General features: G+C 40.9%; 1 protein-coding gene across 1 annotated transcript in view; it reads right to left on the bottom strand.

Moving 5' to 3' along the window:
* KCNMA1 (potassium calcium-activated channel subfamily M alpha 1) overlaps nt 1–17845 on the bottom strand; it is a 423981-nt gene that overhangs the window by 130899 nt on the left and 275237 nt on the right. Inside the window, exons 10-13 of the mRNA XM_083363343.1 lie at nt 10111–10221; nt 4134–4239; nt 2161–2243; nt 283–357 (exon numbers count right to left, since the gene is read on the bottom strand). Of these exons, the coding sequence (XP_083219469.1) occupies nt 283–357; nt 2161–2243; nt 4134–4239; nt 10111–10221 (375 nt within the window). The remainder of the gene's footprint in view (nt 1–282; nt 358–2160; nt 2244–4133; nt 4240–10110; nt 10222–17845) is intronic.

Genomic DNA, 17845 nt, shown 5'->3' with positions numbered 1-17845 from the left:
AAGAACATGTCCCTGTACCTAGAAGTGGTTGTGGGGGGAAAAGAGACAAAGGGGGACAGCCAGTCCCACCAATATCCTAGCCAATATTTCCCCAATTAATCATGGTCAAGTTTGAAGGACTATTAAAAGTAACCTCTTAGAGACTTTGAAGAGGAATAATTTAACTTAGCAATAAATATCTTAAGATATTACACCTGAATCTCTCTGTTCCAGTGTGTTCCCAGGCCACTTATTGGAGAAATGGTTTATCAGAAAACCTTGACGGCAAATGTCAGAATATGCCTTACCTTATTGTGATATTGCAGCATCTGAGTGATGATTCTTATTTTGGGGTGGTAGTTCTTGATAGAAATTACTCTGAAAAGGGGATTAAAAAAGTGCAATTCTTGTCATTTTAATTCGGAAAGAGTTTCATATTTATTCTTGGTAGACAGCTTCAAAAAGCCCAGGTGAAAGGTGTCCACAAGCTCCTGATTTTTAGCTATGATAGATTAACGAAAGCAGACCTTGATTTACAACCACTATTATTTATTTATTTATTTATTATTTATTTATTTATTTATTTATTTATTTATTTATTTTATTTATTTATTTATTTATACGCTTTGTATTAATTTATTGAATTGGGCTGTTGTATTTAATATTTTTTTTTTAATTTTTATATATTGTATTTTATTGTATTGCCCTGTACACCCCCCTGAGTCCTTCGGGAGAAAGGCGGTATAAAAATAAAATAAAATAAAATAAAATAAAATAAAATAAAATAAAATAAAATAAAATAAAATAAAATAAAATAAAATAAAATAAAATAAAATAAAATAAAATAAAATAATAAAATAAAATAAAATAAAATAATAAAATAAAATAAAATAATAAAATAAATAAAATAAAATAAAATAAAATAAAATAAAATAAAATAAAATATTTATTTATTTATTTATTTGATTGATTTAATATTTGCATTTGATTGATTGATTGATTGATTTTATATACCGCCCTATTCCCGAAGGACTCAGGGCGGTTCACAGGGCGAGTTAAAACAATACAAATAAGTATTGAGTCCAAAATGTATGTTGTTAAGCGAGACATTTGTTAAGGGAGTTTTGCCTCACTTTATGACCTTTACTGTCATCGTTGTTAACTGAATCACTGCAGTTGTTAAGTTAGCAACACGGTCCCCATTGACTGTCCTCGTCAGAAGGTCACAGAAGGGGGATCCCGTGACCCTGGAGGACACCGCAACCGTCATGAATAGGAACCAGTTGCCAATCGTCTGAATTTCGATCATGTGACCGTGTGGGGGGGGGGAGATGCTACACAGATTGTAACTGTAACAAATGGTCGTAAGTCATTTTTTCCCAGTGCCGTTGTAACTTTGAAAGTCGCTCAGTAAACTGTTGTAATTGAAGGACTACCTATACAGTAGTCACTCTTCTACAAGGTCCACAAGTTCTCCTAACTCTCTCTGAGACTTAAGACAGTCAGCGTTATGCCATTAGGTGGTGATTTATCCTCAGTTTTGGGGGACAAAGATCTTCGTTGTGCATCTTCAGCCAGATGCCTATCTGTCTGGGTTGCTTTCACCTGAATTCCTCAATTAAGGAAGATGGTTGACATCATGACTTCTTAGACTCGTCTAACTCCGCCCTTCCTTGAATCGGAGATCTTAGCTTGTGTAGGCAGTCCACAAGGACAACAAACTTTCACAAGCAACCTAAAGGTGGAGTTGTTTGGTGCCCTTTTCAGGGACCAGGCAGTCTATTCCACTCTGGTTCCATTTTTAGTGTCTCTCTACCCACCCCAAAGGTGCTTTTTTTTCAGGAGGCAACTGGACTTTCTTGTTTATTCTTTGAAGACGTTTCGCTTCTCATCCAAGAAGCTTCTCAAGCTCTGAAGAAGCTTCTGGAATGAGAAGCGAAAGGTCTTCAAAGAAAAACAAGAAAGTCCAGTTGCCTCCTGAAAAAGCACCTTTGGGATACCTATGACCTGGATGGCTGAGACTCTCCTTAGGCATTCCACACCTTCCCCAGAGACCAAGTTTGACGTGCAACCTCCGATATTCCCTCTGTTCACAGCCATGTTTTGGCAACTGAACATTCTGGTGTAGGCTGAAACCCTCAAAAGCGAAAATCAAATCTAAGTCGCTACATCTTAAATTACCTCATAATATTAGAAGCGTCTTCGGCATCTGGATCCGCGCAGTATTTGTTGGCAAGGATGAGGCAAGCATCTGCTGACTCTATCTGGACATCAAAGGAGAAAACGTACATGCATAAAAAGCAGCTATTTTTGTTATTTATTTTCAAAGTTATTTGGCTTTTGTGGAATCTGGGTGAAGAGATGACATGTAGATTTGAATGGCAGACACATGAAGCATTCCATGCAAGTGAACGCTATTATTCATAGGCTCCTTTCGACATCCAGATGTTACAAGGAAAAGCATGCATCTAGATCAACCTCCAGATGTGTGGATTCACACCTCCAGCCAGCACGGCCATTATTGAGAATTCAATAAAGTCAAAGTTGACACATCTGGAAGTTGCCCAGGTTGAATAACAGTGTGCCCACGGACTAACAACTTCCAGCTTCTATTTTATAGATACGAGGGCAATTTGGAAATAAACCTCCATTTGGTTATCCACGACAGACACTCAGAGATACAGAATTTTTATTATACACATTAGAAAACTACAACATTACAAGACTTCTCGACATAAGTGCCATTCAAATTGAGGACCTTGTCATAATGTGTTACAAGGTTACTTAGTAGTTGTTGCTTGGCACTAAATCTGGGCTATGGGGGTGTGTGATGAAAAACAACCCAAGGGAACTGCTTCAAAAGTTCTTGGGTGCGTCTAGGGGTGTGCAGACAAGCATTGTTGTGAACCAACACCACACCGGAAGTCAGCGGGCCCCGACACTCATCAGAGTTTGCGTAATGCTTCACAGTAGATGTCTGAATTGATGGTTGAACCACACTCTGTGAACTTCACTAGCAGTTTCTCCTTTGGCACCTCAGAATACTATTGCCATAACTTTTCTGGCAAACAATATTTGCCAAGCTTTTGGGGGCTTCTGTGGTGAGTGCGTATGACACCACACCATTGACTGCTGTTTGCTTTCGGGGTTTACGTATGACACCCAGGTCTCATCGCTGTCACAACTGTTCTCCTTCCTCGGCATAACACGTGAGAAAGTCCAAAGCAGAACCCAGATTTGGTGCCGAGCGACCCCCCAACACTTCATTTCAAACCTTGCAAGACATTATGACAAGGGCCTCGGTTTGAATGGCGATTATTCAAAAAGTCATGTAACGTTGTAAGTTTTCTAATGTGTATAATAAAAATTCTGTATCTGTGAGTGTCTGTCTGTTATTTCGAAATTGCCCTCGTACATATAGTCTTCAAGGTCTAGACCAGGGGTCCCCAACCTCCGGTCTGTGGACCGGTAACGGGCCATGGGATGCCAGCAACCGGTCCGCACAAACAAGCCAAGTCCCATCCGCGGGATGCAGGCAGCACACAAAACCACACACTCTCCGGTCCGTGGAAAAACCTCTCTCCACGGAACCGGTCCCTGGTGCCCAAAAGTTTGGGGACCTCTGGTCTAGACTTCAAGCTTTGTGGCTGGATCGAGAGACAGCTATGGCCCCATTGAGTGATTCTGTTGAAATTCCATAAGGGTTATACTCAGAAGGATTAACCCGTTCATAAAAGCAGAATTTTGAACTGTTGCTACTTCAGTCTTAAACTTGTTCACGTATCGCTTCTTCCTTTCTAAGGAACCTTATCAGATTTCTTTATTCCAGAAGCATTAATTTGAAAGAAGGTTCCAGTAATTCTGTGACATGACTTCTGAGTCAATCTGGACTTGAAAGTGACTTTGGCTTTCTTAAGCTTCAGCCCATCCATATAATTTGAAACGACTACATTTTTTTTCTGCCAAAGGGCCACAGAAATGGGGGGGGGGAACAGAGCGGCTGTCCAGAATTAGTTCCTAAATTTCTTTATAGGACAATACCTTCCATTTTTTCTTTAGGAAAATGGAATGGGTTTTAAAACCTCTTTACATTTTTAGACCCTGCTTGTTCCAAACACTCGGTTAGAATTTAAAACAAAAAAACACACCCTTACCTTTACTCTAGCCAAGTCGTGCGGATTGAGAACTGAACCTTGGAAAAATTCCACCTGAGTAAAGTGTCGTTTAAAAAGAGCTTCCAACTCAAGGTTAGGGGAGATACTAAATTAAAAAGAAAGAAAGAAAGAAAGAAAGAAAGAAAGAAAGAAAGAAAGAAAGAAAGAAAGAAAGAAAGAAAGAAAGAAAGATGAAACTTATTTCTCAAACAGTTCCAAAAGGCTGACAGATCTTGCAGCCAGCTCACCCCATCTATTTTGTATATTATCATTTTTCATTTCTCCTTTTCTTTACAGCTACTAGCTCTCCAGAATTTTCCCCTCTCCTCCAAATATATCATCCCTCTCCACGGCCCCGGGTCAGAATGATATTTTTAAAAAAGGGATTAGGGAAGTTGATTATGTGCAGTGTTCCTATTTTGTTTTCCCTTTATTCTCGGGAATTAGAGAGGGTGTTATTTTGAGAGACATTGCACTCAAAGGGACGTTGTAGAAGGGCTTAATTTTACTCAAAAGGTGAATTAAGGTTCTTCTGCTAGACCAGGGGTAGGCAACCTTGGCCCTTTTATGACTTGTGGACTTCAACTCCCAGAATTCCTGAGCCAGCCATGCTGGGGGGAGAGGGAGAGTTTCCAAACTGAGCCAGGCTGGTTCAGGAATTCTGGGAGTTGAAGTCCACGAGTCATAAAAGGGCCAAGGTTGCCTACCCGTCCCTAGACCCACAGACAAACACACACACACACACACACAATCACACACACACACACACTCTCTCTCTCTCACACACACACACAAACATACATGATACACTCATATACTGGTCCAATTATAGTAGTGCTTACAATTAATTGATCACGGGCATTGGAAAACCAGTTTGGCCTAGCGATTAAGGCACTAGGCTGGAACCCAGGCGATCATGAATTCTAGTCCAGCCTTAGCTATGAAAACCAGCTAGGTGACTTTGGGCCAGTCTCTGTCTCTCTGCCCAATTCACTTCGCAGGATTGTCCTTGTGGAGAAATAGGAGGAGGAAAGTGTGTTAGATACCTTCACCACCTTGAGTTACTGTCAAGAGTCAAAATTTGGCAGCTTTGCGTCTTGCATTAGAGTAAGGTGGGGGGGGAAGTGTCGCTTTTGAAAGGACTAATTAGAGAAATGGAAACTCTCCAGTTCTACGGAAATTTGCTGAGATCAGTAGTATGGAAACCTTTCAAGGACTTTCTAGCAGGTGTGAAGAAGATAGCAGATGGTTCCCTTAACAAAGAGAACTTGTTTACATGGGCTATGTGGACATCTGGGGGCAGTTTGGCTGGGAAAGTCATGGTGATATGCTGTGGTCTGATGCCTTGGGATTTTAGAGTTAGTTTTTACTTCACCTTTACCAGGCCATGTATTCAATAAATGGTAAGCTTTTCAGAAATGAAAATAATCCTGGACTTTTATTTGTATACTCAACAGTTACTTGTATAAATGATAAAGGTCGGATACAAAGAAACACACACACGCATACACATACACAAAACTCCTGGGAAGATTAAGTTGCTACTTCCAATATTGTTCCAAAGGTGCTTTTTCACAAGGCAACTGGACTTTCTTGCTTTCCTTTGAAGACGTTTCGCTTCTCATCCAAGAAGCTTCTTCAGTTCTGACTAGATGGTGGGGAATAGAAGGATTTATACTTCTTGCAGACAGCTGGTCATTTGCCTTCTTTCAGAGGTTGTTGAGGCCACTTGGAGGTTTATCTGTGTCCTCAGGGTCACCTGAGTGGTGCAAATGGGTGTGGAGCCTCCTTGGAGCTGCTGAAAGGACTGTGTGGTAGACTGGAGATAGATGATGTGGTATCCCTCCCCCTCTGTTGAGACAGGGCTGTTCGATTTTGACACAGATGGCCTCTTTGACCCCTCTTTCAAACCAGCGGTCCTCTCTGACCAAAAAGTGGACTTTGCTGTCTTCAAAAGAGCAGCCTTTGTCTTTCAAATGCAGATGGACTGCTGAATCTTGTCCTGGTGGGTTTGTTCTCCCATGTTCCCCACTATCCAGTCAGAGATGAAGATGTATTTTGGATGAGAAGCAAAATGCCTTCAAAGAAAAACAAGAAAGGAGAATCTCCATTGACGCTTCCACTATTCTACCTTAAAACTGTCTGTTCCTTGGAAGCGTAGCTGACAATGACCTAATTTATAAGATTGCTTCTGAATGCTAGTAGCTGTCCACATGATGCTTTCAGCAGTCACTCATAATTTACATCCAAGCAGTTGAAAAATAACTCCTTTGTGTATTTTCCACTTTCCTATATCCTGTAGTTCTGCCTAATCCCAGTTCTGTGATTGGGATTTAAAAATCAAGGCAGTTATTATTGGAAGTGAGTTTTATGGTAATAGCATGTTCTTTAAGCATTCGTGGCTGCTGATAGGGCATTTTCAGGAAATTAAGATTGACGTGGAAAAATTGTAGTCCAATTATTGAAAAAAAAGAAAGAGAGAAAAAATCTGAGTGTATTGCTTTAGTTTGCATATTTTCTCATCCCTCTTCTGTGCTAAAGGTACTGAATAAACTTGTGTTTATAAATTTATTGCATGCTACAAATAATAAAAACACAGAATTGAGAAAGATGATGCCCTTATCTGTTCATGCATCAACATCCATCATTTAATGGATACAGGTCGGCAGGACACAGATGGCCAAGGTTTATCAGAATCAACTTCTCCATTATTCTTATCAAATATGTGAATTTCTTCCTGCAAACTATGACAGCTAAGAAAGGGTGCCTCACTCTTTCTATACTTTATTTGGCAAAAGAATCAATCCAGAAATTCTGGACTCTTCTGTCTTATATCTGATCTTGTGGCATATGGAAGACCAACATATTTATTATGACAGGACCTTCAATCAATGTGGATCAAGTGTTATCTATATGGACCTTCATATTTTCCCATCAGGAGTTTCCTATTGACCTAACTTTACCTTCATATTGACCTATCTAGCACTGCATATTGACTTATCAAGACCTTCATATTGACCTATACAGACCTTCATACTGACCTATATAGACTTTCATTATTGACCTATATAGACCTTCATATTGATCTATCTAGATCTTCATATTGACCTTTCTAGTGTTTCCTGTTGACCTATCTAGACTTTCATATTGACCTATCTAGATCTCTTGGCCTATCTAGACCTTTATACTGACTTATCTAGACCTTCATATTGACCTATGTGGACCTTCATATTGACCTATCTAGATCTCTCTTTTGACCTAACTGGAGTTTCATACTGACCTATCTGGACCTTCATCTGAGACTTTTCTGGGTCTCCTCCAAATGAGGGAGAGACACTTCAACTAATATTATAGCCCTTTTGAACCCAAACAAATCAATTTATTTTTAATTACTTATAATTATATTCTACTTCTTCTCTTTGTGTTCTGTTTTCTGTTCAGCCTACATCTTTGTAGATTTAACTTGGAAATATGAAACTGGTTCAAGTTACTGAATGATGTTCTTCCCAATAACCCTCGAAGCTTTAATCATAACGCAATGCCTACAGCCCGATTTTCGGAGCTGTTTTGAAAATGATTTTAAACTAGTGTTAAAATTTAGTGCTATTTTTACCACTATGAATTTTGTTATTTATTTTGCTGCCTGATGATGTTTCTATTTGATACATTTATTCCTTTTGCTGTTTTATTATATATTTTAACTGATTTATACACCTTTAAAGTTGTGGTTCCTGGGCAGGTTATTAGTACAATATTTTTTTAAAAAAAACTCACAAATTGACACTGTAAAAATAATTTAAACAGATCTTGGGAAGAGCAGTGCAAAATCAAACAAAGCTACAGCTGAATTGATTTGAATTGACCAAAGCAGACTAACAAAATTTTAATACAGACTTAACTCCCCAACGTTGCTAAATTTAAAATCTTGTGGAAGAATAACAGTCATTCAATACATCAAAATGCCACTGCCTGGATCAATTTCTGTTCTTCACGCTTCACTACCATAATTTAATGATTCGTCAGTTTAAGGGGATTATCGGTTTCAATTCCTTTCAAATTGGATTTCAAACTTTTTTTTTTTAACGTGCCAAAGATTGTATGTGAAACTTTTTTCAGGTCATCTTAGTTCATGTCCAGAATCACTTTTGAGAGGTGACATTTGCGATCTGGATAGGTGGACACGTAGAACCTCAAGTAGAAGATTTGTGATTTCAAAAGGACCAAAAATAAAATTCATTGAGATCTATAGCCAACTTTGTTTAAATGGTATTGGTGATTAAGTAATCTGTGGCATGAGTGACATTCGTTATATTCTTCTTCTTTGAAGAATCCTACTTCACTATTCAAATTTTCCCTTTGGGGTCCCTATAAAAATCCTAAAAAAAAAATCTTCGTCTCTAAACCACAGGAAACATGCTTCAAAAGTGACCTGGAGGTGTTTCTTCAAATTGCAGCAAAGCATAACACTTCTCTTGCTATTCAGTAAAACCAACAAACTTTTTTCAGGATTGCAACCGAGTCTGTAAAATATATTGTGATTGCTTTAAGAAGCAGACTGAGATCCATTAAGGGAACAGTTATGTTGGTCTGTCAACGTCATACAGATTTGATTTGATTTGATTTGATGACTTAAAGCAACAGCATCTTTTTTTTTAAGTTCACATGGAAAGCCCCCCCAAAGTTCAAGCTAGTTAATAAGATCCTAATCTTTTACTTCAAACGTAGAAGACATTTGAAAGCATGCACAACTTTAATCAGCACCTTTAAATGGATTAAGGGAAGGCGTCCCTTCATTACTCTGACATTTAAAGTACACAGCCCACCAATTTAGGAAGTGAGTAGTGTAGGCAAGGTCTATGAATGGCATAACAAAGAATACAATTATCCACTACAACCTGATGGAAATCTCATTCGTTCATTCATTATTTTGGTTAAATGATTTGTTTCTTTTAATTACATTCGGGACCGAATCCTAAAAGCAGGCAAGGCATTCCTGCCGTTGTTTATAAACCAGGCCTTGTTAAATAGGTCATGAAAATGTTCTTGTGAGTCAAAGGACAGTACAAAAAGGCACATTCAGTGCTCTCAGCTGAAATATTCGCAGGGTGTCTTTTTCGAAAGAGGTACTTGGGACTTTGTACCCCTTTGTACCCCTGAGGTGCAAACATTTTCCAAAAGCTAAATAATTACCTACTACAGTATGCAAAAAACAATGTTTATTACTAGCCTTGTTTGCAACTGGGGCAAGAGAAAGTATTCACCCAGGAATTTGATTGCCGATTTTCGTTTGGGGGTGCTGAGTGATCTCTGAGCTTGGTTGTTTCCTTGCAGACGTTTTATTACCAAACTAGGTACCATCATCCAGTGCCCTAATGAAACAACAGAGAACGCCGAGGACCCCAAACTTCAATCCTGATCTACAAATACTTTCTACTATAGATTTTTGTTGTGACTCAGGGCCAGCCTGTGGGTCCGACAGCCGGCTCCGACGTATTGGAGGACTCAGATGAGGGGGAGGAGGGAGACGAACCGGCTGATGATGGTTTGGAGGCTTTGCAGAGTCCTCAGCCGGGGACCTCTTCTCAGCTGCGTGAGCCCGAGAGTGCGGAGGATGATGACCCACAGCTGGCCCTGTTTAAGGACGCCCGACGCAGGAGGCAGTCGAGCAGGAACAAACAAAGAAAGGCTATGGGACTCCTCGGGAGGAGGCACAGGGAGACCACGCCCTGAGCTCTCTATAAAAGGAGTGTTTGGGGAGGGGCTGGTTGCTGAAAGCAACTTTTCCGCTTGAGAAGACAAGCTCTAGTGTTTTTGTTAACTGCGTAATTAAATCTTGGCAGAAGCCTTTTAGCCTTGGACGCTCTCCAGTCTCTTCTTTCTGATAAGGGGTTTGTTAGAAGAGGGCTGGTTCAGAACAATTTTAGGGTCCCGCGGGCCTTTTTTTTTTGGGTGTGAGTAGTGACACGAAGGTACTTACTTGTGCAGAAAAACAATTTCTACGCTGACATCATCCCTGTCCTTGTGAAGGAAGTCCTTCAAGAAATTGGAGACGCTTTCCAAAGTGATGTGACCACAGACAACAATGTGCCTGGGACAGAAAGAAAGGACACAGTTAAGACCAGGAAGAACAAAATAACTGAAAGTTTTGTGACTTGTTACTTTTATAAGAAAATAACCATGAAAAGAAAAGAAAAAGGAAAAAAGCATTAATCCGGTGACGGTCTCCGGTTTATTCTTGAAAGAGAAACGTAAAAACCCGTATTGCAGAGTCTTAAATGAATGCCATTTAATTCAATCCATTGTAATTATAGTCACATAAATAAACCAGAAGCACATCGCCTAGCATGCCTTAGATGCTACATTTCCAGCCGCCTTCTATGTTGTGAGGGGCGGCGCAGTGGCTCAGCGGTTGAGACGCTGGGCCTATCAGTTGGAAAGCTGAAAACCCGGGTTCAAGACCCAAGCTGCACGTGATGGGGTAAGCTTGAGCCCCTGTCCTCGCTCCAACTCCTGCAGTTTTGAACCTAGCCATTCAAAAGCATGCAAATGCAAGCAGATAAATAGGTACCACCTCGGTGGGAAGGTAACAGAGCTCTATATATCTGTATCAATATCTAGATCAGGGGTGTCAAACTCAATTTCATTGAGGGCCGCATCAGCATTGCGGTTGCCCTCAAGGGGCCGGGTGGGTGTGGCCAGGGTGGGCGTGGCCTACTGGGTGGGCATGGCTAGAGTGCGTATGGCCTACTGGGTGGGCGTGGCCAGCTCTGCATCATTCGCATCAAGGGTGCCTATGGGGGCCTGGGCAGGAGTGGGGCAGATCTGGGGGTCTCTGGCAGAAGGAGGGTCTCTGGGCCAGGGCCAAGGCAGTGGGGGCCGTTCCCTCACTGTTTCCAGGATGGCTTCACGGGCCACATGAAACCACTTCGCGGGTCGGATCCAGACCCCGGGCCTTGTGTTTGACATGTCTGCTCTAGATGATTGGTCTTTTCATTTAACATTTTGACTAAGGCCAGCTTCCTGTTAACAGTGAAAATGTTTTCAATGATTACTTACGCAAACCCAGGATTGAAAACCTCATTCAACAGGGAAGTAAGAGGGTAGAACAAAAGTTGTAGTCATCGCTTTGTATGTCCAGATCAATTCACAATGTTCTTACAAAGAGGGATGTGTCAGGATTGATCCAAATGTTATATCCCCCGCCATGTATTCATGTTACATTTGATAATGGATAATTTGAGATCACCTGACCCTATCCAGCAAAGTTTGACCTAAAGGGGAGACTGTTTTAGACTTATTATGCTGAAAGGTTTGCACCACATTGTAGGTTTTCAATCCACCTTGGCATCTTTATTCTATTATAATTGAAGATGAACAAGCAAATCCATGACTCCAGGGAAAGGCACATAAGAGAAAACAACCCATTAAAATGCTTTCCTAAAATATATTTTTTTCACCTAAAGAATTAAAGACCGTTTTGATATATATATATTTATTGACCTTACTGATGTGCTTAGCTCAAGAACATTCTTTCTTATTTGATTATATATATACATATTAAATATACTGCTCAAAAAATAAAGGGAACACAAGATAAGACATCCTACTATTAAATATAGTACATAGTGTTGTTTAAGTGTTCCCTTTATTTTTTTGAGCAGTATACACACACACACACACACACACACACACACACACACACACACACACAATGTTATTTGCAACATGCCTTTGACAATTTAAGGTACTCTCTATGAATATGCCAACTAAGTAGCTGATCTTTGCATCTTTCCTTAGAGGACATAACAGAATAAGAGAGTTGGAAGGGACCTTAGAGGTCTTCTAGTCCAACCCCATGCACAAGCAGGAGACCCTATACCATTCCAGAGAAATGGCTGTCCAATCTCTTCATAAAAGCCTCCTGCATTGGAGCACCCACAACTTCTGAAGGCAAGCCATTCCACTGGTTGATTGTTCTTACTGTTAGGAAATTTTCCTTAGTTCCAGGTTGCTTCTCTCCTTGATGAGTGTAGTGTATGCTGGGCTAGCATACACGTGTAGCAGCCACATCAGGAAGCGCGGAGCTGGACAGCTCCGTGCAGGAACTACGTTCGGCGGGAAAGCTGGATTTAAAGGGATTGGCCGCCTGGCCGGCGGGAAACCAGGGTTCAGACCTATTGGTCAGGCATTCACCTGGGCAGGTATAAAGCATGCCCAGGTAACCGTTGTCTGGCAGTTCAGACCACGCTACCTACCAATAAAGATTATACACACACCTACCCCTCATCGATCCGCAAACCCGACTTAACAATGAGTTTCCATCCGTTGCTTCTTGTCCTGCCTTCCGGTGCTTTGGAGAATTGGTTGACCCCCAACTCTTCTTTGAGGCAACCCCCCAAATATTGGAACCCTGCTATCATGTCCCCCCTGGTCCTTCTCTTCATTAAACTAGACATCCCCAATTCCCACAACCGTTCTTCGTACGTGTTAGCCTCCAGCCCCCTAATCCTCTTTGTTGCTCTTCTCTGCTCTCTTTCCAGAGTCTCAACATCTTTTTTTTTATATACTGTGGTGACCAAAACTGGATGCAGTATCGCAAGGCGTGGCTTTACCAAGGCATTATAAATATTCTATTACTAGCATTGTTTGCTTGTCTAGTTGGGGGCTGTAAAGGAGAGAATCCAAGGCTGCCTGAAAAATCCCGTAACACAGAACAAATTCTACCCACTAAATTTTGGTGTTTTATGTCGGTCATGTTTCAGAACTGGAGGACCCCAATTAATAGCTGCCTTAAGTATCCCTTAAGTATCTGCAAAGGTGGGAACACCTAAAGAAGGAAGAAAAAGACTCCATTCCTTCTGAGATGCTCTGGGAGTTGCAAAAGGGATGCTTATGTTCAACACGTAGTTCCTTAGCCAGGTTATTATTTTTATTTTTATTTTTTATTTTTATTTTTTTTTTGCATTCCTGTCCCCTTTTCTCTGCAACAGGTCAGGATCTGCAGTTTCCTTTCCAGCAACTGCTTGTTGACTGCTTGAGTGCCGGCTTCCAGGCCATTTCCTGATCCAAAATTTCTCCCATCTTTTAGCGGCTTAAGGAGAAGGGAAAGGGGAAGAAAAAAAAAACCCGTAAAGGAAGCTTTTGTAAGAAACGTTCCTGAGCTTATTCATCTGAAATCTGGCAGTCTTTATCCCCACAGGGGGAAAACTTTGCCTTCACCTTTCCTTCAATTTTGCCAAGAGTGAAAAAATAATAATAATCGATCAACCATGTGTTTGTATGCATCATGTATAAAAACCTCTCGCACCTAATTTGTCAGAACACAGGAAAGTCTTATCCCCCCCCCCCGCAGTTTCTTCCAATTTCAACAATTTGTGTTCTCTCTCTCTCTCTCTCTCTCTCTCTCTCTCTCTCTCTCTCTCTCTTTCTCTCCCTCTCTCTTTCTCTCTCTCTCTCTTTCTCTCTCTTTCTCTCCCTCTCTCTCTCTTTCTCTCTCTCTCTCTTTCTCTCCCTCTCTCTCTCTTTTTTCTCTCCCTCTCCCTCTCTCTCTCTTTCTCTCTCTCTCTCTCTCTTTCTCTTTCTCTCCCTCTCTCTCTCTTTTTTCTCCCTCTCCCTCTCTCTCTCCTTCTCTCTCTCTCTCTTTCTCTCTCTCTTTCTCTCTCTCTTTCTCTCTCTCTCTCTCTCTCTCTCTCTCTCTTTCTCTCCCTGTCTCTCTCTCTCTTTCTCTTTCTCTCTCTCTCTCTTTCTCTCTCTCTCTCTTTCTCTCTCTCCCTCTCCCTCTCTCTCTCTTTCTTTCTTTCTCTCACATACTGGAATTCTGCTATCATGTCTCCCCTAGTCCTTCTTGTCTCTAGACTGCCCATACCCAATTCCTGCAGCCGTTCTTCGTATGTTTTAGTCTCCAGGCCTTTAATCGTCTTAGCTGCTCTTCTTTGCATTTTTTCCAAAGTCTCAACATCTTTTTTTGTGATGTGTTGACCAAAACTAGATCCAGTCTTCTTTACTTAGCAACAGTGGCAAGAAAAAGCCACAAAATGGAGTAAAACTCACTGCCTTGCTTAGCAATAGAAATTTGGGGGGCTCAAGTGTGTCTATAAGTCAAGGAGTATCTGCACTGCGTTGTTCTAACCGGCGTGAGGTATTTTCTCCTTCCCTCGCTTCTCCAAGTTTCTCATCATTTATGTAGTCACCACGCCTCGGAAAAACGGCTTTTCCATTCCCCTCCATCCGGTCAGAACCTGAAGAAGCTTCTTGGATGAGAAGCGAAACGTCTTCAAAGAAAAACAAAGAAAGTCCAGCTGCCTCCTGAAAAAAGCACCTCTGGGAGAGCAGTAATAATAATAATAAAGTTGGAAGGGACCTTGGAGGTCATCTAGTCCAACCCCCTGCTCAGGCAGGAAACCCTATACCATTTCAGACAAATGCTTGTCCAATCTCGTCTTAAAAACTTCCAGTGTTGGAGCATTCACCACTTCTGGAGGCAGGTTGTTCCACTGGTTAATTGTCCTCACTTGTCAGGAAGTTTCTCCTTAGTTCTAGGTTGCTTCTCTCCTTGACGAGTTTCCATCCGTTGCTTCTTCTCCTGCCTTCAGGTGCTTTGGAGAATAGCTTGACTCCCTCTTCTTTGGGGCAGCCCCTGAGATATTGGAAGAATATGAAGTTGTCTCCTCCATCACGAAGAAAGTGGTCCCTTCGTAAAAGACACCTGCATTTATCCATAGTCAGCAGAGCAGAAGGGAGCTGATTCTCCTTTTGACACAGTGGCACTCAGCTGTCCAGCCTTCTGATCTAATGGAAAGTTGAAGAGCTTCCACTTTGGTGGTGCCGTGTCACCTTCTCAAGCTGGCAGCTTGAGAGGACAGCAGGTGGCTGTTCCTAAGCAAGGTTAACATTTGCACCATCCAAGTTACTCACATGCCGTAATTGTTCCAAACACGTTCCATGAAATGACTGTAGTAGGAGAAAATGGTGGTCCAGAAGCAGTGAGAGATAGCTAGCTAGCAATCCCCGTCCTGTAATTTACCCCAGAGATCATTATGAGTGTCTGTCCTTGGCTCACAATTTTGGTACTTGACTAAGGATGTGAAAAATGATTGCAGGGTCTTCGTTGGTGGAAAGATAATGAGGCTGAACAACGGCTAAATCAATAACAAGCACAAAGATGTGATTAAACTCCCGAGCCAGTGTGCTTTTACTTCCGGCGTCGTCGTTTGCGACTACGAAACGGCCCGATTATGGGAAGACAGCAGGCCTCAGATAATATCGCTCCCTTCAACGGACCAGAAAAAGCTGATCAAATCTGTAGGTCTCTTTTATGCCGCGTGCGTGCCTAAATCCAGCATTGTTATGACTAACTTTCAAAAGAAGCGTTGTCAGCCAATTTCAACCAACACGCAGGTTGTGGCAGAGTGCACAGAGGAACTGAGGGCATGGACGAAGGAGGAAAAGGCAATCCAGGTAGTCCTGGAGTTAGTGACTGTTCGTTTAATGACAGCTCAAAGTTGCAACGGCACCCAAAAAAAAGGGGACTTACGACTGTTTTTCACATTTGCGACCTGGGAAGCGTCAACCGAAATGTGGGGCGTTTGGTCTCAAAATCATCAAAATACGTACAAAAAATAGGATGCAGATTTCCATGCCCCCCCCCTCCAACAGAAATAACTGCCAACGACAATTATCAAATCAATTCCATTTCCAACGTTTCGTGCACAAGGTTCCCTAAGGGAACTCCAGTAAAAGATCAGTCAGGCCATGCAAATTATATCCTTTAAAAAAAAAACCAACCCTATAAAATAGCAACTTTCATATCATACTGGCTGTTTATTTTCCAGGAAAATTACATCCATTCTATTGGAACAAACATAAAGTCACCCTTGCCATCCCATCACAGCAAATCACTGACAGTACATTGCAAATTTGGTTCAGCATCTACCGACTGCATTGCATTCATTCTGTCAAGCAAGTGAATGAAAGGTGACTTATATTGATCTAAATGTCTCTCTGTAACTATAATATTTATATCAGATACATATGTTGTGGTTTTCCTCCGCGCTGCTCCCTTTAGCTTTCTAATCATGTGTTCCTCTCTTGGCTGGCTGTCCCCCCCCCCCCGTTCTGTTTCCTTGGCATTCCTCCCCTCCATCCCCAATTCCTGTAACTAGCTTAAAATAAAGCCAGCTGAAATGGGAAAACTCCAAACTTCACGTGAAAACTATTGTGGAAAACCACTTCATTCCGAATCATTGGTTTTCTCTTCTACACTTGAACCACCTTTACACGGAAATGATTTTTTTTCCCCCCATGATTCATTAAAGTTTTGGTTCAAAACTTTAAAAACAGTATCGGCGCTCTACTGAAAAATCTCAGTATAAGTGATGACCAGGCTGAGCCCGAGGGAGGGGTCAAGTACATCATCGGCCTCAAATCCTTTCGCACCCACAAAAGATCTAAGTTTAGCCCTCTTTGAATTCCATTGACTCTTTATCTACCGCCAGTTTGCTTTGACTGACAGTAGTTCAGATTATTGTATAAACATCACACAAATAAACCCGATTTGTTGGAAACATATGATTAATTGGTATTTTACACAACCAATGTAGCAAACTCTTTTGCGTTACTTTTTTGTTTGTTGTTTTGTATTACAGTATTCAGTGACTGTGGGCTCCACAGTTTAAGGACTTATAGTGTAGACTGGATGCCAAATTGTGATTTTTAACATAGATTTTATCTGTTATTTATTATTTTATTCTAGAATTTTCAACTGGATATTGATTGTTTTTATTTGTTCTGGTCTCTGGACCTGATGTAGGAGATGGCCAGGCTGAAATGGAGGTTATCAGCCTCAAGTCCCTTCCCATCCACAAAATATCTCAGTCCAGCCCACCTTAAATTCCGCTGACTCTTACCTACCACCAATTTAGTAGCAGTTAGTAGTTCCTTTCTTGTACAAAGTATTAACAGGCATTAAACCTGTGTTCATTTGAATCACCTTGGCTCCCATTTCTTGCATCTGATGCTCAGATGATTCACCTAACTAATAAATAAATATTAATGTTTATGCATCCGAGATTTTTTTTAGGGACTGGTCACTGGCCACAACAAAAATTCTCCTCTATTCTTTTCAGGTTGTTTGACTGATGGAATTTACAATCGTTAGAAACGAAACAAAACAAAAAACAGAACATCACAGAAGGGGTCCATTACCTACTTTAAAACAAAACCAGGGTTTAAAGGCTCATTTAAATAGAGTTGGAAACCATATCAATATTGTTCCAGAGGGAAGGCATCACACGTCACAACCCAGCTTAATTAAGAAAGCAAGTCACACAATATTTCATACAAAAGGAAACTCAGCAAAAATGGGGATATGCTAATTTGGACACCGTTAAATGGAGAAGATAATCCCAGAATTGTACAGGATGGACTTCAGGTCTACCAGTAAAATACATGAAATAAGTTGTCATTAACAATTATGTATTGGCTATCACACCTGGCTGAACCTAGAAAATATCAAGAGGCTGAAACCTATAAATATCTAGATGAGAGTCCAAGGAAATCTACACACTGCAGATAGTCCTGACTTACAGCCACATTGGAAATAGAATAGAATAGAATAGAATAGAATAGAATAGAATAGAATAGAATAGAATAGAATAGAATAGAATAGAATAGAATAGAATAGAATAGAAATGGTTGACCAATTTCTTCTTAAA

Source organism: Vipera ursinii (genome assembly GCF_947247035.1).
Source record: "Vipera ursinii genome assembly, chromosome: 5".
Classification (NCBI taxonomy): domain Eukaryota; kingdom Metazoa; phylum Chordata; class Lepidosauria; order Squamata; family Viperidae; genus Vipera; species Vipera ursinii.
Note: the sequence above shows the minus strand (reverse complement) of the source record. Positions and strands in the feature narration are given on the sequence as shown.